The sequence below is a fragment of the Heloderma suspectum genome, chromosome 11, assembly GCF_057233095.1.
Source record: "Heloderma suspectum isolate Gila_16-S chromosome 11, 16-S_ref, whole genome shotgun sequence".
In the NCBI taxonomy this organism is placed as follows: Eukaryota; Metazoa; Chordata; class Lepidosauria; order Squamata; family Helodermatidae; genus Heloderma; species Heloderma suspectum.
In genome coordinates, this window is record NC_139468.1 from 24,899,569 (window position 1) to 24,927,337 (window position 27,769).

At 43.9% G+C, this 27,769-nt stretch overlaps 1 protein-coding gene across 1 annotated transcript in view; it reads left to right on the plus strand.

The window, feature by feature from the left end:
* ADAMTSL3 (ADAMTS like 3) overlaps positions 1-27,769 on the plus strand; it is a 415,333-nt gene that overhangs the window by 364,684 nt on the left and 22,880 nt on the right. The window contains exons 21-25 of the mRNA XM_084817237.1: positions 2,326-3,421; positions 6,509-6,636; positions 7,441-7,569; positions 25,694-25,876; positions 27,239-27,358. Of these exons, the coding sequence (XP_084673363.1) occupies positions 2,326-3,421; positions 6,509-6,636; positions 7,441-7,569; positions 25,694-25,876; positions 27,239-27,358 (1,656 nt within the window). The remainder of the gene's footprint in view (positions 1-2,325; positions 3,422-6,508; positions 6,637-7,440; positions 7,570-25,693; positions 25,877-27,238; positions 27,359-27,769) is intronic.

Consider the following 27,769-nt stretch of genomic DNA (forward strand, 5'->3'; position numbering starts at 1 on the left):
AGTCTCAGTCCCTGCTTTGCCCATGAGAAGTAATCCAGACATTCTTTAAAATAAGCAGGGGGTGTTGGGGGGCGGGGATGACATGGAGGTCTTGCCATTTAGATGCTTTTGCACATACTCATAACCATGCATTGCATTTGATTCTTTGCTGGAATAGCTTAGTGTAAACACATGACAGCTCAAAAGTATTTTAATTTTAAAATCACACTTGCTCTACATGCATTCTGAGCTTTTGGAAACGGACAGCTTAAATACTGGAGCATTTCCATTAAAACAAATATTTTGAACTGCATCATTATTAAAATAAAGCACACTGAAAAAAAACCCCTCTGTACCTGAGGCAACTTATTTGTTGCACTGAAATGAAACCACTGAGCAGTCTTGACTTAGGAGCTATGTAATTATCAAACTCTGGTATCCTCATCAGCCATAATGAATAGGTAAGGTGTTAATTAATTCATCAATGAGTGTGGAAGTGTGGCCATAAGATGAGCTGGAGACTATAGATAGCTTATTTAAAATTAGTCTACAGACCATTTATATTTCTTTACAACTAAAAGGAAAATGTACATGCAAACCAAAATATATGTTCAAAACAGTATAGGACCAGCCATTGCATACACTTAATGACAAAAATGAGCAGAATCAAGGATCAGCATTTGCAAGTATCTTAGGTCTAATTTTTAAAACGGTATTTAAAAACATTGGAACCTTCTTGGTAATGTTGACGTAACAGAAGTAGCACCACGTGTGAACAACCAGGATAGGATGCCAAAACTGGCTGAATCAATTTTGCTTTGGCCCCCTGATAAAAACTGCTGTATAACATTCTATGTATCAATGGTTCACTCTCCCCAGAATAACAAGGGCAAAATCTTAAAGCAACAGGTATTCATGCATATAGGCCTTCTAGCAATCAGGACTGCATCATCACATTAAACCTAGCGAATGTGAAAGCCATATGGAACTTTGCGATAGTCAAATACTGTAAATACTGAGTGAGGGAGTGTGGCATGACTGCAGGGTGTGATATCACCTGGGCCAGAGACCAATGTTTTTTTGTCTGCTCCTCCCTCTTCCCAGGTATTTAGGGCTATAAACAAGCAGATGGATGAAAATGAGTCCCAACCTTCCTTCCCAACTGGCTTTGCCCACCTTTCCATGCTTTGCTTCCTGCTTCCTCTGTCTCTGTATTATTTGGGGTGCTCGCTTCTGTCTCTAGTTTCCTGCTTCCTCTGTCTCTGTATTATTTGGGGTGCTCGCTTCTGTCTCTAGTTTCCCAGCTCCCAAATCGTCTCTCACTTCTGGCGAGTAGCTGTGCTAGTTGTTATCCATTTCTACATCCCCACATTCATTCTTGGCCCTATATTTCCAAGTCTGTTAAGCATGGCACTCTTTGTATGAGTGGTGTTGGTTGCTAGCCATGCAAATAGGTTTGAGATGAAGGCAAGCATTGATGTAACAGCTGCTGATGTCAAAAGGCACCAATTGCTTCATACTAGGGGGAAATGGTGATATTCTCACTTCAGAATCAGAATATGGATTGGGGGATTGCTTATGTTTCTATGTGGTTTTTTTAAAAAAATAGCCCACTTCCCTGCATGTAGAAAGCTAGCATATCAGGGAGAATCATTCTAGCTATCTTTCTAGGTTACTGTCTTTAGCCAGTCACAGATGAATATGATAACTTAAGGCCTTCAGATAATTTAAGGCCTTCAGAGCTGAGATTTGAGTCTAATTGTAAGTAAGCCCCATTGAAATCAGTGAGACTTAATCCCAAGTAAGCATATTTGGGATTGGGATGTTATTCTTCCACTTCCAGTACTCTGTTGAGGAAAACCCTGATTTTTATTTATTTTATTTAAAATATTTCTTGGCCGCCTTTCAGGACAGAAGCCCGCTCACGGTGGCTCACAGCGATAAAATACCAAAAACAGTTACATTCTTAAAAGTGATAAAAACAATAAAAATAACAATAAAATCAGCAACAATGTTAACACCAGTAACAGCAACAATAGCAGTCATATCAAAAGAAGGCCAAGGTAAAATAATATGTTTTCAAGGCCTTCTTAAAAGTCTGCAATGACGGAGCATGGTGGACCTCCGATGGCAGCTTGTTCCAAAGGCGTGGGGTCACTGCAGAGAAGATCCTCTCATGTGTAGTCACCCACCTGACTGCTCTCACAGGTAGGCAAATGAGAAGGGCATCTGAAGCACTTCTGGGTAAATGATGTTTTCAGGTATTGTAGAAAAATAGAGGATATAGCTAGGAAAAGAAGCAGTGGTCAATGTGCTTATTTTTTCAGTATGATTTTGTCATTTCAGAGATAAAACAAGAAACAAAACCTAAACTTTTTGGAAAGCATGCTTCCCGTGGGCCACAGATTCTCAGTATCCACAGAGTCTACATACAGACAAGGCAAGAGAAACGCATTAATTTTACTGTTGGGAGCCGAGCTTACCTACTTCCAAAAACATCAGTTGTCATCAAGTGCCCTGTTCGGAGGTTCCAAAAGTCACTGATCCTGTGGGAAAAAGACGGGCAGCGCCTCCAGATCTCTAAGCGGGTGGGCGTCACAAAATCGGGATCACTCAAGGTGAACAGTGTTGACACCTCAGATATTGGTGTGTACAAGTGTGTTGCTGGCTCAGCCCAGGAGACCTTTATTCTTAAGCTCATTGGCACAGACAACAGGCTAATAGAACCACCCACTTTTAGAAAGCACATGGGTGAGAGCGGCAGCTCAGAACACAATGAAGCCAACAGCTTTGGAGCAAAGTGGCACAAGATGAGCCAGATGTGGAAACTGTGGAGCCAGAAGAGTGAACAATATCTGGGTGATGGGCAAGTGAATGACCAGCCTTTTCTGCGACATCTGGAAACTCATACGAGAAATTCGGCAGCAGAACATGGCTCTCGTGAATTCCAAAATAAGCGCCTTGAGGCAGTTGTCCTCCCTGGTGCTTACAGTATGGACACAATACATTTTGAGGAGCTGATCAAGAATTTGAGCCATCTTGTTGAGGCTGGAGAAGTCAATGACGATTTGGCTTCGCAGCTCGTCTATCAGTTGATTGCGGAGTTATCCAAGCCACCACGGTCTACTTCTGAAAAATTGAAGGAGACACAAGATGAAAAGCTACCTTCCAGGAAACCTGGCAAATCTCCAGGTGTCTCTGATAATCTTAGCACAAAATCCCAAGGCAATGCGATGATTATACATCAGAAGGGTCCAGTGATCGTAAGGCAGAAAGAAGGGCCAACGGTTTATTCGAACGAAACAGTAACTGTACGTGTCGGGAGTATGGTTTTTTTAACCAAGGATGTCTGCATTATCAATTTGCTTTGTGAAACCGTTGGGGTTAGCAGCCCTAAATATACTTGGACAAAAGATGGAATGGCGTTAAAGTCCTTTGAGAAGTAAGTAAAAAGAGATCTTTTCACACCTGTATTTTTTTTAACGATTCATGTGATATCACTGTCAAATATTGATGGTCAAAATTTATCTCTGTGAAAATCCCTCTTGTTTGTTGATTTACAGAATTAGCATTTTAGTTTTATACATGAAGGACTTTGAAACAAATAACCATCAACTTTTTTCAGACTTAGGACCCATCTTGAATCCCACCATGTATGAAACACATTTTTAATTGCTTACCATAGCTACTCAGCTGTGTCTTGATCTCTCTTTTTACCTCGCCTTTTATTTCTGCAAATCTTTCTCCATTTTCTCTTTCTACCTTTCTCTGTCCCCCTCTCTGAAGGATGGTTGGAACCCTCTGGCTACAACCCCCATTTAATCTGACCACAACTCAGTTGTGGGGCACAAGCCACCAGAGACTAATGTTTTTAGCCTCTCAGATTAAAACAAATCAGCTTGACTTCATAGTAACATTCACAGATATTTTTAGCTATTACTGATGAGAAAAAAAAAGCTGCATGTATTGGGTTGGATCTAGCTTTATGTTGGATCAACTGCGCTGATAGAAGGGGACTTCCCTGCCCCCTCCTTCCCCCAGCAGCCACTCCACCCCCTGAAAATGCTATACTGAGACTCAGGAGACCCTGCTGAATGGGGTGAGCTAGGACCCCAAAGATCCCTTGCTCTTCCAGAAGGCAGATCCTGGATCCGACCCATTATATATGTTTATTTTTGCTACCCTGGTTTAAAATATATCAGGGTGTGTTATAGGAAGGTATCTGAAAAGGCTGACTTCATCCTAGGCTAGGATGGCCACTTGTGAATTGTCAAAAAAGAGGACATGCATTACCAAAGAAGAGGACAAAAGAGGACATTCATTTGCATAACATGTGCATGTGCTAATTTATATGTATAGATGCACATTTAGAAATAATTATTATAGTTTAAATAGAAATACAGGACATCTTGCCATAGTATGGAAGACTGTGACCAGATGACCTGGGTGCCTCGCTCAATCTGCTTTCCAGGTGCTGTTGATGGCAACTTCAAGGCCCAGCTCTTCCATCTGATGGTTCTTTATCTTTAATCCAGACTTAGACTGGACAGTCCTTCAAACAGAGGACACCTTCAACACAGAAGCAGTTCTCTGGTAGTCCTTCAAACAGAACTGTGGAAGAGGACATATGGCCACCCTAGGCAAAGTGCTTGACTTTACACTTAAGTACTGAATTACTAGTCTAGATTAAGTTCATCAGGCTTATAACCAACTAGTGCTGTCTTTCCCAGACCATTCAATCGATCTCTGCCTGAATGGTTCCATTGGAAAGCAAGTGGCATCCTGACAAAGATGGTGGGCCTGGGGCATTTATCTGACATATTGTTTACTCAGTAGAGCAGGATGGGCAACTTGTGGCCCTCCAGATGTTTTGGCCTACAACTCCCATCACCCTAACCAGCAGAGCCAGTGGTGAGGGATGATGGGAGTTGTAGACTGAAACATCTGAAGGGCCAAATGTTGCCCACCCCTGTGATAGAATCGCAGTATGATACTCTTGGGCTGAATCTACACATAGCAGTTATACTGTTATCATAACATTTTCATAACTATTGGTGCCCATTGGTGTCGTGTGTACCAATAGTTATGATAACGGTATGATACCAGTATAAATGCTATGTGTAGATTCAGCCCTTGATTCCTGGAATTGTGCAGAAACACAAACCCAGTTGGTAGAATATGACTAAACATCTCCACAGAGCTAGAATGAGAGAAGAGAGGCCCAAGGAGAACTACTGGGAGTGAACAGAATACCTACAAAAAGGAGGGGCAGGGCTCCCCCTGAATTTGAATGCATAGAACCAGCATGGCATTTGTTTGTTTTTAAACTTTTGTATCCTGCTTATCCGGTTTAGCTGAGCAACTCAAAGAGACTTGCAACAAACATTCAATACGATCATTTGTAAACAATGATCATTTGTAAACTTCCTTTCCCCAAAAGGAAGGAAAAAACCAAGGAACAGAAGACAGATCAAACCACAGTTAAGCCAAAAGCTTGCTGAAATCTTGCTTTAAACAACAACAACAACAAAAGCCGTCAGCTGGCGTCAGAACACCATCAAAGTAGGAGCCAAGCAGATTTCCTCAAGGCAGAAGGCACCATCGCTTGGGTACTATTGTGGAAAAGGCCTTACCACCAGTAAGGGCATCTCTACGCCTGCCTGAAATCCTGCATTTAAAATGGGGCTATCTGCTTCCGTTTTAAATGCAGGATCACTACTTTCCCCCCACCTTTTCCCCACTCCTTCTCCCTGTATCTGAGTCTTCCATTATCATTCATTGATCTCACTCCTCTTCTTTCATCTCTTCTTTCAAAAGGGCCTTTTCTAATGACTTTGTAGATGACAATGAGCAGTTTCGTCCTAATGCTAACTGCCGTGTGTGTGTGTGTCTGTGTGTGTGTGTGTGTACTGGGGTGGGGGACCGGGGAGTGATTTTTACTGAGATCACAACTGACTTAGGAAGGCTTAAACGTATCCTGCCCACATGCTATGGTGCCAATGACCCTGCCCCACATGCCCAGTATTTAATTAACAACAACAACAACAACTTGATTGCTAGACATGTCAATAACATCACTTGTAGTTAGATCTTGAGTGGACAGGCAAATAAATTCATTTATAACAGAGGGGCTGAACTAAACATCCGGCTAATTGCGCATATTGAAGCTATGGAATCAATGGAGACTTTTCTTCTTTTTTTAACCCTCCACCCCTCCCACTGGAGTGTGTGTAATTTTAGGGGGAAATGGGAGGGAGTTTCCCTGACCTCTGGTCCTGATCTGAATTGGGGCGATGCACACTTACATGAAGGTAAACAAAACTACCATGTATAGCTACACTATGTGTGATTAGCCAAATGTTTGGTTTGGCCTGGAGAGAGTTTGAGTAAATGTTCTTTCTATGGCCTTCCAGGGAACAGTGGTGATACTTTTGGAGGATCCCTTCCTGCTCTTCTAACTGATAGTGTTTCAACAATGAATTTGCTTTTTATTTAATTAAATCTGATCTATTTTTTAAATATTCTGCAGAGTGGTTTTGGAAGACAGTGGCAAAGTCCAAATTTTGAACCCAACCAGGAAAGAAATGGGTGTGTACCACTGCACGGTGGAGAATGACTTTGGTTCTGACATGGAAACGGCATCACTGTTTTATGCAGGTGGTACTTAATGCTGTTATTTTGCAGCTTTCTTTATTGTGAACGATCTCTTCATTCCTTTATTTTCTCCTCCTCCCTCCATGGCATGGATTTCCCCCAGTTTTATTTCATGAGAAATATTTAACAGTCTGTACAAACATTTGCAATATAATTAAAAGGAAAAGGGGGAGGGGAATTCCAACATGGAGAAAATCTTACAAGAATTAATATCCAGATTATACTGGAAACATACCCACCCACACCCCAGAAGCAGTGAATTTTTCCACAACTGTGTCTCTAAGCATTGCTTTTTATCACACATGAGATATACAGTCAAATTAACCATGGCTGCAGGATCCCACCTTCAAGGATTAGATACCTGGCAATTCAAAATTTGGCAGATGTTCATGAGTTCCAGACTTATCACTGATAATGCTACAGCACAGAATCTTTACAGCATCCTGATAAAATATACATCATGTTGCAAGGCAGAGTAGAACTAACGCTGAATCAAAAATCACCAGAACTTAAATTTCAGCAGTGTGGGTGCAAATTTAGCCCTCCAAAATTGGGGGCTTGATTTCAGGGGCAAGGTAATCCCCATGATTGCTGAGAGAAGTAACTGGAGGGGGAAGTGGCTACCATTAAAGGGATAAAGAAGACGTGACAGCAGGGAGGAGAAGCAAAATAGGACATGGGCAACTGCTGCCAGTTTAACCCCACCTGTTTATCTGCATAGTCCCACCCTGAGATTCTGTTACTTGGTCATGCTGGAGTGCAACAAACACTGATTACTTCTTGTTTCTTCCCTCCTCTCTTTTGCAGAAGCTCCTACTATACTGTCCTTTGGAGCAAACATCACAAATGTTGAGCTTTGGAACCTTTCTGTGCCTGTTGGAGGTACAATCCTGGCAAGAACAGGAGCAAACGTTATGCTGGAATGTCCAGTGAAAGGTAAGCAGAAAAATGCCAAAACCACCCCCACCTCCAACCCCCACGTAGTGCTGTGCTGAAAAGTTCATCTTAAGTCTTGGACAGCTTTTTAAAGAAAAGAGGGGAAATAAGTTACTGGTAAAAGCAACAGAACATTAATCGCAGAACATATATTTTTATTAGGCATGACGCCCATATGCACCCTGTGTCTTTTCCCTTCCATTCACATCCCACGTGCACGCGCGCGCACACACACACGCACACACACACACACACAGGCTCTTGCTTCCAAGGAGTTCTTCCATAAGACCATCTGTGGCCAACCACAATGTTTAATGGCCCCCAGAGCTGCAAAGATCTTAGAATGTTGGCTTCACAGCCAGCTGGTTTGTTTCTCAGAAATTCAGCAGCACGGCTGTTATCCTCCCTCTCTTCTCACTGGTGTTCCCCATTCATCCTCTTTGAGACTCTTGTTTGACCAGAATTGTCAGAATTGACTCTTGTTTGCCTGTAATTGCCCATTTGCACACCTTCCTTGAGAGATCTGTGAGGAATCCTGGTGGCACAATAACCCTTCCTGTTGTTGCTAGCGAGATGTGGCTTCAGTAAGGAGACAAAAGCCCTGTTCAGATGCGCACGGGAGGAGGGTGGTTAGGGTAACTACAGAGGGGGGCAGGGTTAGCAAAACCACGATGCATGCACCTGTCACATGACTGAGAACCATGTGGTGATGCATAGTTTCCATAACCATCCCCCTCCATAGCTGAGCTCCCATAACCATCCGCCAGTGCTGGTGATGCCAACGGCCTTCATGTCACAAAAATATGCATGCTGCCTGCTCCATCTGTTGCGATGTGCTGATGACCATGGAGAGAGTCAACGCCGGCTAGAGTGTCACCAGAAGTAGCAGACGCTCTAGATAGCCATCTCTATGGTTGCGGCCTAGAAACCACCCAGAGCCCATTTTAACTACCAGGGAGCATGACGCACATAACTATAAGCCACCTGGGGGTCCCTTCACCCTGCTGCAGGGGGGTGGTTAGCCAGAGTGGTTTTGGAACCATGGTTAGCGGGATTTTCTCTTCCCACATGACACGCTAAGCCACCGTGGTTTGCGCAAATTCCCTAACCATCATGGCTTAGTGTTACATGTGAACAGAGCTAAGGAGGAGTAGGCTTATTAGATGCCAAGCCACAGAAGTCTGCAGACCTATCAACTCAGCACGTCTGCAGAGCAAGACTGGCTGCAAGCAAAGTCTGCACTACTGCTCGCTAGTTCGCAAAATGCCCACCTGTGATGGGCAGTGTGTGTGTGTGTGTGTGTGTTGAGTGGGAAGGATTCCTTGAGGAGTTGTCCTGTGCTTTATGCCCTTAAGGCTTGTCCTTCTGAAGTCAGGGGTGGGGGGCAGCTTTTGCATCCCTAAGCACAACGCTTTCCAGTATCTCATAGCAGTGGATAGCAACCATCTCCCTGCCCCCCACAAACCAATTAAAACTTGCAGGTGAGGCCGTGCTCCAAGTTCCATCTTGTAAGGAGGTCAAATTGGCCATTTCTGTCAAGGCTCCAGTATTATGGGATTCTTTCCTTCCAGAAATCCACATAGCCCCCTGGCTGGCTGGCCTTTTGGAGGAAAGTTATGTTCTTTCTCTTTCAGATGGTCTCTGGTAACTTAATTATTTTTTCATTACTGCTGCATTTATGTTGTTATTTTAATGTTGTTTAAAGTTGGTTTTATGTATTTGCTATTTTTATTTTGTTCTCCACTTTGGACTTTTGTCTTACTCAAAAGGGTTGTATACATTTTTAATGTGCAGAATCCATCTTGGGCTCTGTTTCTTGAAATGCGACAAAGAGATGGGACGTAAGAATTACCTCCTGAAGAGAGGATTTGTTTGATGGAAAGTATGGTCCCACATCTTATTTTTGTTCCCTTAGCTCTTACAGACAGGTCAGAAAAGAGCAATTACTTTCCATAACTGCAGCTCCTTATCGGAGGGCACTACCAAAATCTCACAAGTTCCTGGAACAGCTTGCGAGGTAGACCACAGGAGCCACTTCTGCACAGAAGGCTTCAGTAACTCCATTGAGCACACACAGTTGGCTGCACATCCCTTTGGATTGAAATCAAAGATAATAACACATAGACCAGTGAGTGGCCATCTTATGGCGTGTTGAATGATCCTTAAGGCTAGCTTACACCGGTCATCGTGTAAGCAATGGGGAAGGGACCGAGTGGCCAGAATGACTCCTCTGTCTATCCCTTTTTTTGTGACTGATGGCTCATGCAAATATGGCCTGTAAGTCTGTACGTGGGCCTCGATTTGCATGTCATATTCTCCACCTGGGGAGAGCCTGGTACTCTTAACTATGTTCCATTGTGTGTAACAATCTGAAAGAATTGGCCTAAGTGAGTTTGGCCCGAGTGGGTTGTGCTTCCTGGGAGGAACCAGGAAGTGGCTGAGAGCTTCTGGCCTGAGGAGAGAGAGGCCACTGCCTGAGAGAAAAGTGAAAAGGCTTTGTTTAAATAAAACTTAGGCTTGTTTGGAAGTCAGAGCCTGTGTGAGTCCGTGGGGTGCAGTACACCAACTTTGAAACAGTGCATACAGCCTACATGGGGTCTCTGTGATCTGTCCCTTGTGATCTGACAGGGCTTCACTGAATTGTTCCCCGTGGACAGGAGAGGAGAGAGTGTGTGAGGGACAGACTGAAGTGCCTAAGGCTGCCCCTTCCACCAGAGAAACTAGGAAATGATTTAGGCATGGCAGGGGGAAGCCTTGGAAGTCAAATAGAGCCCTGGAGACCTGGGAGAAGGACTTAATTTATCTCCCCTTAGCTTTGAACATCATCCCCCCCCCCACGTACGTGTGTCTATTTGCCAGCCACTGGCAGAGGTCAGTGTTGTGTGTCATGCTCAATCAAAATCAGCTCGTGTGTTTACAAACCCATTCCTTACTCATACTTGGAAAGAATCAGAACTTCGAGTGACCGAAAATAAATTCTTGAAATGAGCCAGCGGTGCCATTTCCATTTTTATTACTTTTGGGAGGGGAATTTGTATTTTTCCTTACACTGCTACCAAAAAAGAAAAAAAGAAGACGAGGACTACATCTCGAAGACCAAAAATAACGCTAGAAATATATGGATGCTAATAGTTCTACAAATAGCTTTTAAAAATAGTGGCGCCAGACCGACGGATATCAGGACATGTGGCTCAGTTATTCTCTGTCCGCACCAAGGGTATTGCTCCAGTGAAGTCATGTTTTCCAGCTCTACTTTGGCAACTGCGTGTGGAGCAGCAACCTGCATCTCACATTCAACTGCCTTAGTCACACCGTTAGTGTTAAATATTGTTAGCGTTCTTTAGCGTTAGCAGCCTTAGTATCGCTTTGCCACTGGCACAAAGGACTCACTGCTTCACAACGTTTTAATAGCTGAGTATGCTATTTGGGGGCTTAGTTATATTTAAACTGACTGGCAGCAGCCCCTCCTATCTCCCTTTCTTGTTTATTTACAACATGTTGCTTCATTTTATTTCTGACAACTGGAGAAGTAAAATCCAGGTTACGCTACTAAGAGATTAGGAGCACTCTCCTTTAACCAAACCTGCCTGGAATTTTTCACACATCACAGAAGCAGGCCTAGATTGTTCCAATGTGGAATGTTTTAGGGCTTATTTTTAGATAGGTAAAAGGAAATTCAAGGGGGATATTGCAGTGGGAAATGCCATGCTGCACGATTTTTGCCCTATTAGATTTTACAGGAAGAACAGCAGTACCCATATCTAATTTAACCATCCACCCTCTTCCCACTCACTCTCTTGCGAAATCTTTAGTGGATTTACAGTCATGACAATCACATCCAATAACACCTCATTCGGCCACTTTGGAGGGTGATTCCTCAAGAATAATAGTAACAAAAAATACTGCTGGAAACAAGAAAAGACAAAAAACAAATTATCACTGGAAAGAATATAATCCATCAGATTTGGGGACTGTTCATTTTTAATACTAACGCTGTGTGATACATTCGCTAACTGCTGCTGCTGCAGGGCTGGGGCACCTGTGGCCCTCCAGGTGTTGATGAACTACTACTTTCATCCCATTGGCCAGGCTGCCAGGGCTGACGGTAATTGGAGCCTAGAAACATCTGGATGGTCACAGATGTCCCAGCCCTGTTCTACTGGCAGATGATCCCCGCTGCATCAAGGATTCTCATTGATCCTAGGGTGTGGCCTGAAAGCACATGAAGTAGCCACCTTGTTGAAACCAAGCAGGTCTGGGCATGGTCAGTGCTTGGAGGGGAGGCCACCTAGGGATCCCATGTAGCCACCTTGAGTTCCATCATGGAAGACAGGTGAGATAAAAATGATATCATCATCATCATCATCGCATGTGCAGAATTTACTACATTTGTACTTTACCTTTCTGCAAGGAACACAGAGAGGCATACATAAGATTATCATCACAACAACCTAGTTATCTATAGAGTGATTGGCCCAACATTACCCAGTGAGGTTCATGGCTGAGCAGGGGTGCAAATTTTGGTCTCCCTGCTCCATCTCTTCCCACTACACCACACAAATCTCTCTCTACTGCAGGGATGGGGAAGTTCTTCGGGGGCGGGGGGGAATTGCCCCCATCTGGCTCCCAGCAGGCTGGATGACATTAATGGCCATGTCCCCTGACATCATCTGGTCCTTGGCCTGTACGCTGGCTGACGCTCCAGCCGGCACGTCCACCAGGTCTGTTTCACCTGTGCTGTCCAGTCCTCCCCAATGGGGGAAGGTGCAGTCCAGGCAAAGCTACCCCAAATGAGGCGGCTTCTAGATAAATACTCTACCTGCTGCCCGGCTGGGGAAAGCTTGCATGCTCCGCTGCCCCGACCGCTTGGACTTCACCTTATTTTCAGCAAGCAAGATTTTTCTATCCTTATCAAAAGCACAGTAGTACCTGATTCCAACAGTCCTTTCCAACAATCCCATTCTCTTTTTATAATGAGTGAAGTTGCCATGCACTTGGCAGGAAGGAGTAGCACCCAGTCCAAGTGGACAAGCGCTCTACCCTTTCTTATTTTGGTCATCTGTATAAGGGGTGGACAGAAGGCAGCTCTGAATCTGTTGGTAGGTGCTTTGCAGTAGAACCACAAGGATTTAAGACTCCCCATTGTTTAACATTAGCAGCAACAAAAGAACTCCCCTACCACCCTAAGTTATACTGATGAAATGAAGGGGTCTTTAATTGTTTCTGTAAGCTGTCTGGAGTGCCATTTTTTGGTAGAAGGGCAGGGTGCAAATAAATACATAAATAATAAACAGGAGTGGATTTTTCTGTGGAAGGATTGTGAGCTCCGTTCAGCTCTGCTACTCAGAACAAATTCTTTAATTCTAAGCATATGTCTTCTGGCTGGTAGATCTTAGGGTTCTAGTAAAAAAAAACAAAATAGATGCTGCAAGCTTGAAGTCTGCCCACGCCTATTCTGTATCATCCTGCCCAGTGGTATGGAGAATTTAGCCATGTATTCGCTGTAAATGTTTGGTTAAATGGTTGTCTGTTACCACCCAGTGTCTCTACCCATAGTGTTCATTCAGGTTTCTAAAACTGGACATGGGAGGAATGGTTGAGCTTTCACAACAGCATCCCGTACAGTGCACGCATTGACCATGTTACTGTATGCTTTTAAAAGTAGAATGCCTTGGTACACACACACACACACACAGCTGGTAGGTAGGGGTATAAAGCAGCACAACAGCAAAGCAACAAGGAGGTTCTGGATCCACTGTGGATGCCATCGGTCTTAAAGTAAATGTTTAACTTAAAATATTTATTTTTAATACTCTGTTGTTAGTCTTTCTATCATATATATATATATATATATATATATGTATATTCTCTGTCTTTCGCTTGCTCTACACACACACACACACACACACACACACGTGTGTGTATATTTTCAAGGGCAACTTGTGGCCCTTGAGTTGTTTTGACCTACAATTCCCATCAGCCCTAGCCATCATTGCCAATGATGAGGGATGATGGGAGTTGTAGGCCAAAATATCTGGAAAGCCACAGGTTTCCCACCCATGATGTATACTCTAAGGAGGGAACACTGCTTAAAAACCCATCATAGAACACAGGCATCCAAACCACTAATAAAATCTTACAGTTACGTTTGCAGGGCATGGCTGCAATCCTGTGCATAGCTCCCAGGGAGTAAGCTTCCTTTAACGCAGGGCATAGACTGCAGACCTCATAGGTTCAGTTTGTAAAACAACACTGATTTTTAACAAAAGTTCTTCAGGCAGCTGAAATGGAAACACTGGGTGGCGTCCAATGTTAGTCCTACATAGAGTAGACCCATTGAAATGAATGGGATGTAAGTTAGTTGTGATTAACTTATGTCTCATTCATTTCTGTGAATCTACTCTAAGTAAGTCTAACATTGGATACTGCCCATTAGCTTTTAATTAGAAATGCAAACTGTCTTGCAAAGAAGTGTTACCATTAAACTGCTAGTGTGAAGTGGGAACTCCATCAAATAAAAGTGTGTGTGTGTGTGGGGGGGGGCAGTATTTATCCTCTGCTTGATTATTTTCTTCATCTTCTGTCTTGGTAATATGTTACAAAAAATAGTAAATCTTGAAAGCCTGCTATCAGCTCATTCACGTGCCCGAGCAAGGAGAGCCTGTTCATTACTCTGGCACTCCAACGGATGATGCCATTGCTCTTGTGCTGCATGAAGTCCTGGAGCTCCACTCCCCTGTGTTCTCCTCCACTACACCACTGGGTACCAAAAACCCCACACTAAATGATTTTCTAAAGACACTACTGATTTTATGGCAGATCTGTTTTATATAATCAGGTGTAACTTACTGTCTGGGATCATCCTCAGTCACAAACTGTGCTGTGTGCTAATGTTAAGATGTTCTAAATGCTGCAGTCTCCAACGTGATGCCCATACTCTCTTGGCGCCCTCCAGCCTCCCTGCCCTTGCAGAATATCATTTTATTTCTTAAGGGGGGGTTATGTTTATTTTTTTAGCTGGAGGGCTGACATGCTGCAAAGTGAAGTGCTGTCCTTCAATGCCATCTTCATTTGGGTTCCAAAGAGTGGTTTTGTGCTCTGGAGCTCAGACCCCACCTCTGCCGTGTATTTGGGGTCTTGAGCTGGTTAAGTTTCTTTTAGTCTCACCAGTTGGCCTTCTGGGAAATGAGTGTTGTGTGATTAGCTGGCCACGCCCACCATGGTAGTCATTTTATGAATGGGCAAGCGTATTTGTGAGAGCACCCATGACACTCTCAAATGTGTCCACCGACCCAAAAAGGTTGTGGACGCCTGTTTTAATGTTTTGTCCTGCTCCATCTCATACCTTATCAACTTAGGGCGCAATCCTATGGCGGCTAGTCAGTGGCTAGACGGCCGTAGGATAGGTCAGCTCGGAGCCTGCGCTCCAAGGGTGGTTCTCGGAGAATCGACCCTCCACCCCCTCCTGCACCGCTTCATAGGCAGCACTGATCAGCCGTGCACTCCGCACTCAGAAGAGCAGTGCGGAGCAGCGAAAACGGGGCATTCCTGGGGGCGGGCCAGGGCAGGGAGGTTAGAAATGCCAGTACGACACATCTTATGTGTCGTCCAGCTGCTGCTTTCTGTGCCCTGAGGTCCCACAGCTAGACAGCCGAAATCAGCTGCAACATCCGGGCGGGGGGGGGGGGGCAGGAGGAGATCCTCTGCTCACCACTCCTCCTGCCCTGCACTAGATAGGTGGTCGCCCCCGGGGTCAGAAGCGACCGTCAATCCACATAGGATTGCTCCATTAATACATAGTTTGTTAAGAAAAGCATGCATGCTGTAAAGTATTCCTCCTAATGAGTGGCATTTCATCAGGAAATGTTTAAAGAAATGTTATTTCTATAAATGCGATGAAATGTATGATGATTTTTTATGTTGTAGTTTACAATAAGATATTTTCTGTTCATTACAGTAAGCATTCTTTAAATTACCTGTGACCATAAATAAAATAACAACAAAAATCAATAGCAAACATTGCCCTTTCATGTCACCCACAATAAATGTTAGGAACTATTTGTAAAATTAAGAAAAAAAAATCTCTTTCTGCTTCTGTCGATCAGTCACTATCTCTCTATAGCAGGGGTGCAGAACCTGAGGCCTAGGGGCAAAATCTGGCCCTCTGGGGTCCCAAACTGGCTCTCCGGTGTCCCCCACAAGGCCATGCCCCCTCCCCTGGCCCCACCCCCTTTCCACCAACCACCAGTCATTTGGTGGTTTCTGGCTTTTGTGCAGTCTTTTCCCCAATCTAAAAGGTTGAAGTGCCTTGCCTAAGACTCAAGTTGTTGGTAGTAAGAGGTTTAAGCTAAAATATGCTGGTATGTTTCATATTTTTGGCCCTGCCCGTCTCGTCTTGGGCCCCGTTCACCACTGTAACGTGGCCCCCGAGAGCTTCTCTGAATGGAATTCAGCCTTGGGGTTCAAAGAGGTTCCTTACCTCTGCCTTATAGTTACAGCAAATTGCTTTTTAGTCAACGTACATGCTATGTATGTAGTAAAACATTCCATTACTGCTTTTTTCAGAATTCCTGGTGGACAACATTGCATTTAGGAAACAAACAAACAGAAATGAGGGGGGGAAACCAAAATAATTTGAAAGGAGAGAGTGAAGCGTTGATGGAACTAAATTGAAATAATTATTGAAAATTAAGAGATGCATATATTGTAATGGGCATCGTCCGCCACCTACTGGTGAAAAAAGAAAAAAAAGCTTTAATATCAAATTGTGCGCATGACATTTCATTAGTTTTCTAGATTTCTCAAGTGTTGACATTTCCTGAAAGTTTCCCAGATCTCACTTCCAGTTTTTCCGATTTTTAGAGCACAATCTGCTGGGATTGCTTCATGCACAGACAAGTTTGTTGTTTATTTTTCTTTTGGCCCTTCTGTATACGAGTTCACTGAGACTTCAGTGGCCTTTGGCAGTATAGTATTTGGTTTAGTAAGGTACACATTTCAAGGTATTTTGTACAACTTGTAGCATTTATTGGAATGTTCCTATTTCCTTTGATATATTTATTTCTACCTTGACTCTCTAAATACCTCGGAGCTCTTGAACTGAAGGTAATTTCTGTATTTTCATTACGGATGAAGGAGGAATTTGTTCAGTTCACTTTTTTCACATTTTCAAACCAATATGCAGACTGGAACTCAGTTATCCTTTGAAATTTGCCCTCTTCCAAATTTTGCAGTGGAGTTCTCCAATCAAAAAATGTGTAGAAAAATGTGTATATTAAGGAGAAGTGCATACAAAAATGTGTATATGGATTCTGTTAGGAACACTACATGTATTAGGAGAAGTGCACACACAAATATGTGTGCAGATCTTAATGCAAACTTTTTTTTTAAGTTCTCAAAATTCAGGATGAAATGAACTTAGATTGGAAAAATGAAAAACTGAAAGAAACTGATTTTCTATCTCTAATTTTCAGTAGAAGACACTGGAAAAGAGATTATATTTAGAATTAACGTTACCCATTGAAAATGGGCCCTGGTTTCAGCCAATCCTTTCTTGCATAGAGCCCTAGATTTAATTTACCTGACACATTCCTTGCCCTCTCCTACCAGTCTGATGATTTGCGTTTCAGCATGCACGTTCCACACAAGTGTAATTTAGAAAGCGCAAGGTCAGTTTGATGCTAACCATATGAGATACTGCTGTTTTGCTTGCATTTACCACTGCCTACTGAAGTATATCATGAACCCTGTACAACTTGCTGGGTTTGTTCATTTCTCCTGTGTGAGGTTTCCAGCGGTACTGATGAAATAAAACAAATGAATGAGCTGCACAGCAGAATTGCAAGAATTGTGGCCCTGACATTTTACATAGAAAAGATTTTCTATCTAAAAAAAGACTTATATATAGCAAACACACACACACTGCATGTAGACAGAAACATGTATTTATTTCCTCCCAAAATGTGCACTGCAGGGAGCCCATAAAATGAACTATGCTTAAAAACAAATTTCCGCCAACCTTAAAAGCTTGGTAAAATGTTACACACTATAAAAGGTTTGGGCTTACTAATTATTCTTAAAGAATTCCCAACCCCCAGCTCCAAAATATCCTGTAGGATTTTATGAAATATTTTGTATTTGCCATCAAGGAGCAACTTCAAGCCAAACTAGAACAAGCTACGTCTTTGGAGAGCACTCTTTTAGGAAAGCCTATCTTTCAAAATCATTCTCACCCTTAATTATACTGATTTTTGAAATGTTGACCTGATACAAGCAATGGGTTTTCCATGAAATGGTTTTGTTAATACTAAATGTTATTTAGGGGAGGGGCTAAGCCCTTGAGCTGAGGTCTTTTGCATGTAGACGGTCCCAGGTTCAGTCCCCAGCATCTCCAGGTAGGGCTGGGAAAATTCCTGCCTGAAGCCCTGGAGAGCCTCTGCCAGTCAGTGTCAACAATACTGAGCTTAGATGGACCACTGGTCTAGCTCGGTATATGACAATGGCATATAATGTTGAATGTCACCATGTGAAGGCTGAGCCTTTTCTCCTCCTTCCTGTCCTGCTTTTGAAACTCAGTAATTTTGTAAAAGGAGGGGGGAAGCCTTTTTGGATTGGGTCAGGCGTGGAGAACCTATGGCCCTCCAGGTGTTGTTAGACTACAACTCCCATTGTCCCTGCCCATTAGTCATGCTGGCTGGGGCTGAAGGGAGTTGGAGTCTAACCACATCAGGAAGGCTGCATGTTCCCCTCTCCTGCATTAGGGCAAGAACTACCTTGTCCAGCACTCTTTTCAAAAGTGGCCAGCAAGATACCTCTGTGAAGACATAAAGACAATAGCGCTCAACAGCTGGTATTCACAGGTATATCCCCCACCCCCCGGTACATGGAGGTTCAGTTTAGCTGTCATGGCCAATACCCATCAGCTACCAATCCTCCATCAATATGTCTAATCCTTGTTTAAAGGGCCAAACTGCATGTGATGCGGGAGACCCATATGTGTTGTTGTTAGGGCCGTCATCAAGACTAAACAGATAAGGGCACAAAGACAAAAAAAAGAGTCCTTGACACCTTCCATACAATCTGATATAAGTTCGTAGACCTTATCAACAAACAAGGTTCCCAGAGAAAACCACCATCATGTCATGGGCAGAGGTGGAGATATAAATTTCGATAATTACAACTGAATCTTAAACCCCCGAAGAACTTCTGTGGATAAATATAAGGTTATTAATACATTGAAACTCTTGTGATCCCCAATTGACTATAATTGAATTTCCTTTGTAATGTTTGTTATTTGTTAGAATATTTGTATGTGTTCACTGATTACATTGAAAATATGTGATTAAAACTCTCTCTCTCTCTCTCTCTCTCTCTCTCAAAGAGTAGGCATGCTTGGGCACCTGCCGAGGGCCCACACCCCAGGAGGGGCCCAATGACAAGAGCCCCCCAGGCTTGCTCCTCCTCTTCACCATGGCAACCTGCTTGTTCCCCTGCCTCTTGCTCTGGCCCAGACAAGGGTGGTGTGAGAAAGTGGAGCAGTAAATGCTCACTGGCTCTCTGCCTGTCAAGCAAGCAAGTGGGAGGAACGAGGAGAAAGAGGCTGGGGAGCAATAGCAGCTGGTGACAATGGCAGTGAGAAGGTGGACTCACTGAGGGAGGGGGCCTTGCCTTTCTTAAGCTGCTTACTGCTCTTTTAAAAAAAACATCGTCCCCCTCTAGGTTACATTTATTGATATATGTATTTAGAGTCTTCGTAACCTGCCCTTCAAAAAATTTATTGGCGTGGCTTACAGTGAAACATAAAAAACAACAACACACAAAAAGAAAAAAAAAACGACATAACATGTACATACAATAAAAGAGTAACAGCTATAAAATCAAAGCAAGAAATGAAAGAGCAGCATAAAGACTGAACACAGGAGAAAAAACAAGCAGATAAAATATCTGAGAAAATTAAAAGGGCCTGGTGTTGAAATGACAGCAAGGCCAGGGAAGCCTCCCTGCGGAGAGCATACTGGGAGAGCATACTGGAGTTGTGGTGCCACCACTGAGAAGGCCCTTTCCTTATTCCCCACCAGGGATGGACAAATCAGTCTGTTTCTAGTCTGTGTCAGTTTTGCATATGTTCACTCATAAGGCCATTTTTCCCTGTTTCCACATACAGAGTGCAATCCTACAGTCTGTTCTAAACCCTGCCAGCAAGAGGCAGGCAGGGCCTGAAGGGCAGTGGGGCATCTTCCTTGGATGTATTTGAGCCCATCTAGCAAGGGTGGAGGCAGAGAGGTTTGTGGTTCTGGTGAATTCATGGCCTCTTCTGTCCCTGCACTGGCACGCTCCCTTTTCTCCCTCCCTGTCCTCTTCCAGTGTTGTGACACCGACCTCAGGAGATGAGCCACTGTGGAGCTTTCCGTGGTGGCTGAGAGGGGTAGAAATCTGAGTGGGGATTCCCCCCCCCCAGGAAATAGCTCTGTCTATGGTCTCAGAGGAGAAAATCCCCAGGATCCTAAGGCCCCTCAGACACTTTCTAGGGGCCATATGATTGCCTTTTAAATCTGTGAATGTTTTATTCCATTCAAAAATGTGCATATAAATACATCTTTAATTACGTATCTTAAACATATTTTTTCTCAAAATGTGCATTTCTCAATGCATTTGTCTCAAAATATGCATTTCTGCATGCATTTTGATACTGATTAATTGAGCCAACAACTGTGTCAGAACATTCGGGAAGCTGGTAGATAACTAAGTTATGATCCATATGTTCATCCAGGAGCTGCAGATCAGGTCAGTTCATATTGGGCTTTGCAAAGTGCTAATTCCACAAACATCCTTAGTCCCCACCTGCCATGCCAGTGAAGGGAGTGGCACCTGAAGGCAGCGTCCCCCAATTTGTGTTGGACTGCAACTCCCATAATTCCTAGCCAGCGTGGCCACTGGAGGGGAATGATGGGAGTTTCAGTCCTACACATGTGGAGGGCACCAGGTTAGGGAACACTGCCTTAAAGCATGAGTAGGGATGTCAAAGAAATCCACAACGGAAACAATTGAGTTCAGATTTTCCTGAATCCAACCCATGGATTCCTCAGCGGACCAGCTTTTCCCCCGTCGGGCAGATTCCACACACTTGTGGACCAGTTTTCTAACTTTTCCAAATTGTGTGCAAATTTCGTCTTAGGAAACTATGCAACCCCCCCCCCCCCAAATTGGCCCAAAATGTGCATTTCTCCCATAGGCTAATGCATGGAAACACACATTTGGGGAGAATTTGTACATTTTTGCACGTGCAAATTTGTCCAAATGCGCATTTGTGCAAATTTGGAAACAAAAAAATCTGATTCTGTCGATGGGCAGAAGACGGAACGACAGGCGCCTGAAATCTGTGAAACGCAGGTGGTACGGATTTCATACATCCCTAGGCCTGAGTAGGCTTGTATGGAAAAAAGCTGATCCCTCAGCTACTCTGGCTGGACCGATGCCAGGAAGAGCTTTAAAGGTCAACACCAGCTCTTTGAATTGAACTTGAAAACAGGCCAGAAATGAATCCAGATATTTCAGTAAATGTCCTCAGAATTAGGACTCAGGGCCTGTGATCATGGCTGTGCTGAAGTCGTTGGGCTTACATGCATGAAATCTACAGGAGGATTGCAACCCTTATAGTTAATATTGCTAATGTTGTTGTTGTTTCTGTGGCTGATTCCTGCCTGATTTGATCCTTAAGCAGTAATTTAAATTAGTTCAGGCTCTTCTAGCCTTGCTTCCTTAACCTCTGTGTAGTGTGAGTTGGTATTCCTGCGTAGCTTTGGAAAATATAGCACATCTAAAGAATTTTAACTCTAGCTGAGAATGTTATGAAAAGGTGTCAAAACCCTGGCTGAAAGTATTTGGGCCGCAACCACAAAAGGGGCTCTGGATTGGAACAAGATCCCTTCCTGATTTCAGGAGGTCTTCTCCAAGTAGAGTGAAGCTGTTTCTCTGCAGTATTTATAGTATCTGCCATTTAAATTAGTTCTTTCTAATATGTTGTTGACTTGTTTAACAGTTTTTTTAAAATAGGCTTTTGAGTTGAAGAGAGTAAGTTCAGATTGGTGGCAATCCTGTTAGAGTGATTTTCTTTCTGATAGCTTTTTGATAGACACTTTTATTTTCCATAAAAATAGCTAGCTCCAAAAATTAAGTCTGGTTTACATTATACCGAGAAGAAAACCGGAGGTGCGGACAGAAAAGTGCTAAGCTCTTGACCGAGATGCTAAACTTCCTCTCTCAGGGATCATTCCACATCATGAAGAAATCGCCTATAAAGCAATTTTGCAAAATGATCTGTGAAAAAGAATGTTCAGCCTGGCTTAATAATTAGACTTCATACAGGGAGGACCTGTAGCTTTTCATGATGAAGGCCCCAGGTTCAATCTCTGATATCTCCATTTAAAAGATCAGGTGGCAGGTGATGCAAAAGGTCTCCGCCCAAGAGATGGCTGAATACGTCAAGCTCAGTCTTGTTGAGTTTCTCATTTTTTTTTACCACCAAGCTTGTTCCACCCTGGTTCCATGTGAGCTGGGCTGGGGGATTTTTTGCACAGGAATTTGTACATATTTTTGTATGCATTTTTCAGTTGTGCATTTTTCAATTGTATGCATTTTTGTTTGCATGCACTGATTGACTAAAGCATATTTGTGCACATTTTAGAAATGCATGCCTTTTCCTTTGCACATTTTTCCAAATGTGCACATCTTGTCAGATATATTTATTCTGGGAAGCATTGCAAGCTCAGATGCATATGGATTTCTGACTGCAAATTGTATTCGGTTCTGGGAGGTGCAAACTGGGTAAACTTGCATTAAAATGCAAACCCAATGAATTTCTCACCCATTCCTAACTGCAAGTCAGAGTAGACACTATGGGGCGAGATGAGCAAATAATCTGACCCAGTGTAAGACAGCTTCCTACATATCTCTGCAACCTCTTCCTGTACCCCAGTCAGTGGACACCTGATGTGCAAGACATTGAAACTGGAACACCGCTGTGTTGCATGCCAGGTAAAGGGCTCTCGAGGCTATTCTTTTGGTAATGGCTAATAGGTTTTCTTTCAGGGCCACCGTGAAGGATAGGCATGGTTGGGCACCTGCCAAGGGCCCGCACCCCAGCAGGGACCCACTGCCAAGAGCCCCCTGGACTTGCTCTTCCTCTTCCCCATTGCAGCCTGCTCATTCCCCTGCCTCTTGCTCTGGCCCAGACAACAGCAGTGGTGAGAGGGAGGAGCAGGAGATGCCCCAGCCTCCTTGCTCCCTGTCTGTCAAGCAAGCAAGCGGCAGTAGTGATGAGAAAGAGGAGGAGGCGCAAGAGCAGAGGGTGACAATGGTGGCGAGAAGGTAAACTCATTGAGGCAGAGGGCCCATTGGGGGTGTCTTGCCCAAGGACCCTAAAACACTTGGAACTGGTTTCTGTAAAGAATCATGATGGTTAAAACTGGTGGCCGCTACACACTCATCTCACTAGAGGTGCTCGGTTGGAAAGAAACTGTTTGGCAGTCTGAATGCCACCCGTGAAGGTGACAGAATCTATATTTTGTGGTTGGCCGGGCATCTCCAAGTGTACGCTGCTTGCTTTGGGGGGAACTGATACCGCACTGAGGAAGCATGCTTGCCTGCCCGCCGCAAGGAATCCAGGCGGGAGCAGCACGTGCGAAGAGAGGCAAGGCACAGAAGAGAGATGGAGACATGTCATGATGATGCCGGCATAGCACAGGGCTTAAACATTTATTTCATCCTACCTTACCCCAAACCAGGTGTCTTTGCAGCTTGTGGCACCCGCCCACCTTTGCATCAGGGTGTGCACTGTAAGGGTAGCTGGTTGCTCATGATCTGAGTGGGAATTTTTTTGCCTGTCAAGCAGATGTGCTGAAGTGTGCAGGTTTCTTCACCGGTTTAACAGTATGACCTTGGTGTGGGTTTGCTAGCAATTAGCGCTGGTAAGCATGCTTTAAATAGGTTGGTTACAATTGGCAGAGCTGTGCAGGGAACGACATGGATAGGTAGGAATTTGGTGAGCACTTGGAAGCACACTGAAAGTGATGGAGGGTTCCCAAGACTTGGCACTCAGGGCTCTGGAACCTGGGAGGGGCCAGGGTATGGATTTCCTTCAGGGTCAGTCTGTTTCACCTAATGGAACTGTGGAGAATGGGGCGAGTGATTCAGCAGGGCCTCCCTCAACACCTGAAAAGGTGTGGCTACTGGCAGTTGCATGACTGCGCCCAACCCAGCAGCTGTGTTAGTCTCTACCTATAAGTAGGCTGACCATACGTACTGTTTTAAATGGGACAGTACCGTTTTTTTCATATTTCCCAACCGTCCCGTCGTTGTAATATAAATGTCAATTTTGTCCCATTTTTAATTTTTTGTAAAAAACAACGCGTTTATCATAAGGCTGTATGCTAATCAATGCGTGCAGTAAAACTACTAGTGTGACGAAAGAGGAAGTTCCATTTACTTTATCCAGTCAGGGCCAGGCTTCTTGAGCTAGCGGTGATCAGACGCCGCCCCCTGGCTTGTCCGCAGTGGCAGGGAATTCAAGAGGCGGCCGCTAAGCCCCATTCAGCATGTGGGAGCCAGGAGTGTGAATCCTACTGTTATTTCTACCATCATTCTGCCCATAGAGATTCTTTCCGCCCTACATTCAGTTTGATCTGTCTCGTTTTTGTCATCCCAATATCCCGTTTTTGTCTCAAGGAAATATGGTCTGAATCACCTCGCAGCTTCAGTGATTGATATCAAAATGTCCTGCACATGTTAATGTTGCAGATCTTGTACTTAAATTAATTCATTGTGGCCTTAGTTACTCAGTACTTTTGCCTCACATCACATTATTCCTGTGACTGCATGCAAAGGAACTGTCTGTCAAGAAGCTTGCCCACTTTCTTGTGTTCCAGTTGTATTTGTTTTGTTTTTTAAAAACTTTGCTATAAATCTTAAGTTCTCTCTCACAAAGAAATTGATCTGTAAAAGGTTGCCTCTGTAGCTTCCTATCACTTGGGAAAACTGGAGAACTGCACAACGTCCATCCCCCCCGCTTGCTCATGTTCTCGTACACTTCTTGCAAAATGGGATTTGTGGAGATACTGTAATCCTTGGGCTTGACTGTTAAGGCCACTTAACAAAATAGTTTGGGTATTTTCCTTATGACAATGAACAGTAGTTTGGGTTAGTGTAATAACTTAATAAGTTATCTCACACTTCCTTCAGTGTCTCAAAAAGACATTGTGAAGGTTTGAGGCCTACAGAGGAAAGGAAGAAGGTCAGGCCTAGAGGCCTGGGGGTTTTTGTTGGGAGGGGGTATCTCTGAGAGGAGCAGTTTCATAGAATCATAGAATAGTAGGGTTGGAAGGGGCCTACAAGGCCATCGAGTCCAACCCCCTAACCCAGTTTCATTTCCCTGGTTACATTTTAGTTTCATTTCCTCAGTTAAGTTTCATATCTTTAGGTTTGAAGCAGTATTTTCAGTTTTCGGGGAGGAGGGTATAAAAAGAGAGAGTCAGAAAGAACAGAGCAGTAAGGTCAGAGTTGGGGAGACCAGAGTCTGAAGAGAGAGCAGAAAGAAGCAGCCTGGCGCAGTCTAACTACAGCTAGGGTACAGGAACATGCATTTCTGTAACTTTTATTTTCTGTTAATGCCTTTTGTATCACTCAACTCTATTGTGTAAATACCTTTAGTTGTGATTTCCTTGCTTTAATTTACCAATAAACTATTGTGGTTAAACTCTGTATCTCTGTGTCAATCACCCCATTCCTACAGCCTAAACCCCACATTACTGGGAAGGAGAAGTTTAAAAGAAGGAAAGTGGGATTCTTAAGGAGGCAAGAGATCCTTAAGGGGTTGCTCATGGGGTCTAGGCCATAAGGGGAATCCTGACAGACACCTATATTGAGCTTTTGCTAATATGCAAATGTACTTGAAGACCATTAGTTAAAAGGTACAGCAGACAATTAACCAACTAAATATTCCTTAACAGGCTGTGATGATCCTAATTGTAAGCCCTAGCAATTCCACCACCATCGCCCAATTTCATAATAAAAAATTGCACTTTTCACAAATGTTTTAATACTCTTTTGTATCATACTGCTTTCTCCCCAGGTCTTCCCCAACCTGAGGTCACATGGTTTAAAAATGAAAGCTCCCCAAGAAATGACGTTTTCACGGTTGCAAATGGTTCCTTACTCCTGAGGAATGTTTCAGGTGAAGACACCGGGACTTACATTTGCACAGCCACCAACGCTCTTGGACGAGCCGTAGCCACAACTGTTCTTCGATTGGCTGGCAAGTACTCGCTCAGGACCAGCAGTGCCAGGTGGCACCATTGGGCAGCTGCTGAGGGCCTTTCTGTCTTCGGCCTGAGCCACGCTTTTGCTTGGTCCCCAGTGCTTATGTCTCGTTGCTACTGCTGCCTCCCCTTCCTCCCTGCTGACATCTGAGGGAAAGTTCCACCTGCTCACCCATCTGCTGAAAGCAGATTTTAATGTGATGAAGGCAGTGGGGTAGTGGTACATTTTGGAAGTGGAGGCGCTCATCATGAAAGCCCCCATATCCATCCCCATAAGGTGAGTCCAAAAATTCAGGCAGCTGGGTTGTTCCATATCCCCAAACCAGTTCTAGCAGTTGTCATCTCCTCCAAGAGCAAGGTATTTTTTGTAAAGCTAAGAGGTCTTCATTGCCCATTCAAAATCAAGCCACCCACAAATACTTTGCGTTACAGCAGAGAACAATGTATTGTTGTTAGGGATGTCGGAGAAATCTGCAGTGGAACCAAATGAGTTTGGGTTTTTATGAATCTGACCTGTAGATTCTGCAGTGGACTGCCTTTTCCCCTGTATGGGCAGATTCCACAGACATGCACTGTTTTTCTAGCATTCGGAAATTTTGCGCAAATTTTGCCGTAGAAAACTACTCAAAATATTTAAAAACCTGCCCCAAATGTATGTTTCCCTCATAGGCTAAAGCATGAAAATGCGTATTTTGGGGGAAAGTGCAGATTTGGGGGGAATTTGCACATTTTTGCACATGCATATTTTCACAAATATGAAAAAAAAATCCAGTTCTGTCAGTGGGTGGACAATGGAACAAAAGACACTTGACACTCCATGGATGGAACAAATTTCACACAATCCATACATCCCTAATTGTTGCTGGGAAAATTCATTTCCCCCCAGCTACTGTGAAGATTTCAGCAAAGCTCAGAGGGAACTGGGGAGTCTGAGGGGGATGTCAGCGTCCCTGCCAATAAACAATAGTGCTGGGACTGCATCTCTGTGAGCCCTGTCTCCACTACACCACTGGAAGGGGGGGTGAGATAAGAGTTGTGGGGCTGCCTCCTGGAATGGGTGGGCCACCTATAACCCCCAAACCTGGATCCAGCCCTGTACAAAGTCATTTTCTGAAGCAGTTTGGGGAAGCAAACTGCATAAGGTAATGGTGATCAAGGTTGGCCTCCCCCCCCCCCCACACACACACACACACTTTGCACTGGGAAGGAGAAATGGCATAAAAATATGGGCCAGGATCCAAAGAGCTGTTCAGGAGCATTCAAACGTTTGGCTGTCTGGTTAAAATATCCCATCACTTTTATTCCTGGGAAACACTGGGATGTCATGCTTAGTTTCCCCTCCCCCCCTTTCTTCCCAGAGCGAAGGTTTCAGGAGCCTAACAACGGATCATCCAGCAACAGTAGGAGAAAGCGTGTCCTCATGGCCTCTGGAATCGGTACCAATGTTAGCGTGGTGCCTGGAGATCTGTTACGGATAGGTATGACTCAATATATCTGTATGTGTTAGCGCTGGAACAGGGGCACCCTTTTGATGGGTGGGTAGGGGCAATCGGCTATACCTGCCCCCCTAACACCGAAGTTGCAGTCCACTGCACCTCTGGTTATTATGATGTGTTTACAAATCACAACAAATGCCCTTGAACTACCCTGCTTTTGTTGCAATATAATATTGCATATGTCCAAGAGCAGGCTTGAAGCCAGAGGTGAGCAGCCAGTGGCTACATGCAACCTAATTTCATGCCTGGGACAAGAAGGGGGAAAATGGGGTGAAAGTGTGTGGCAGAGAGAGAACAAAGGGGTGCCCTGCCACTTTTGGCTCTAGTCTTGCCCACTAGTAGCCCTGACCACTGCTGGAATTCATTTAATTAATTCAGTTATTACATTTCTAT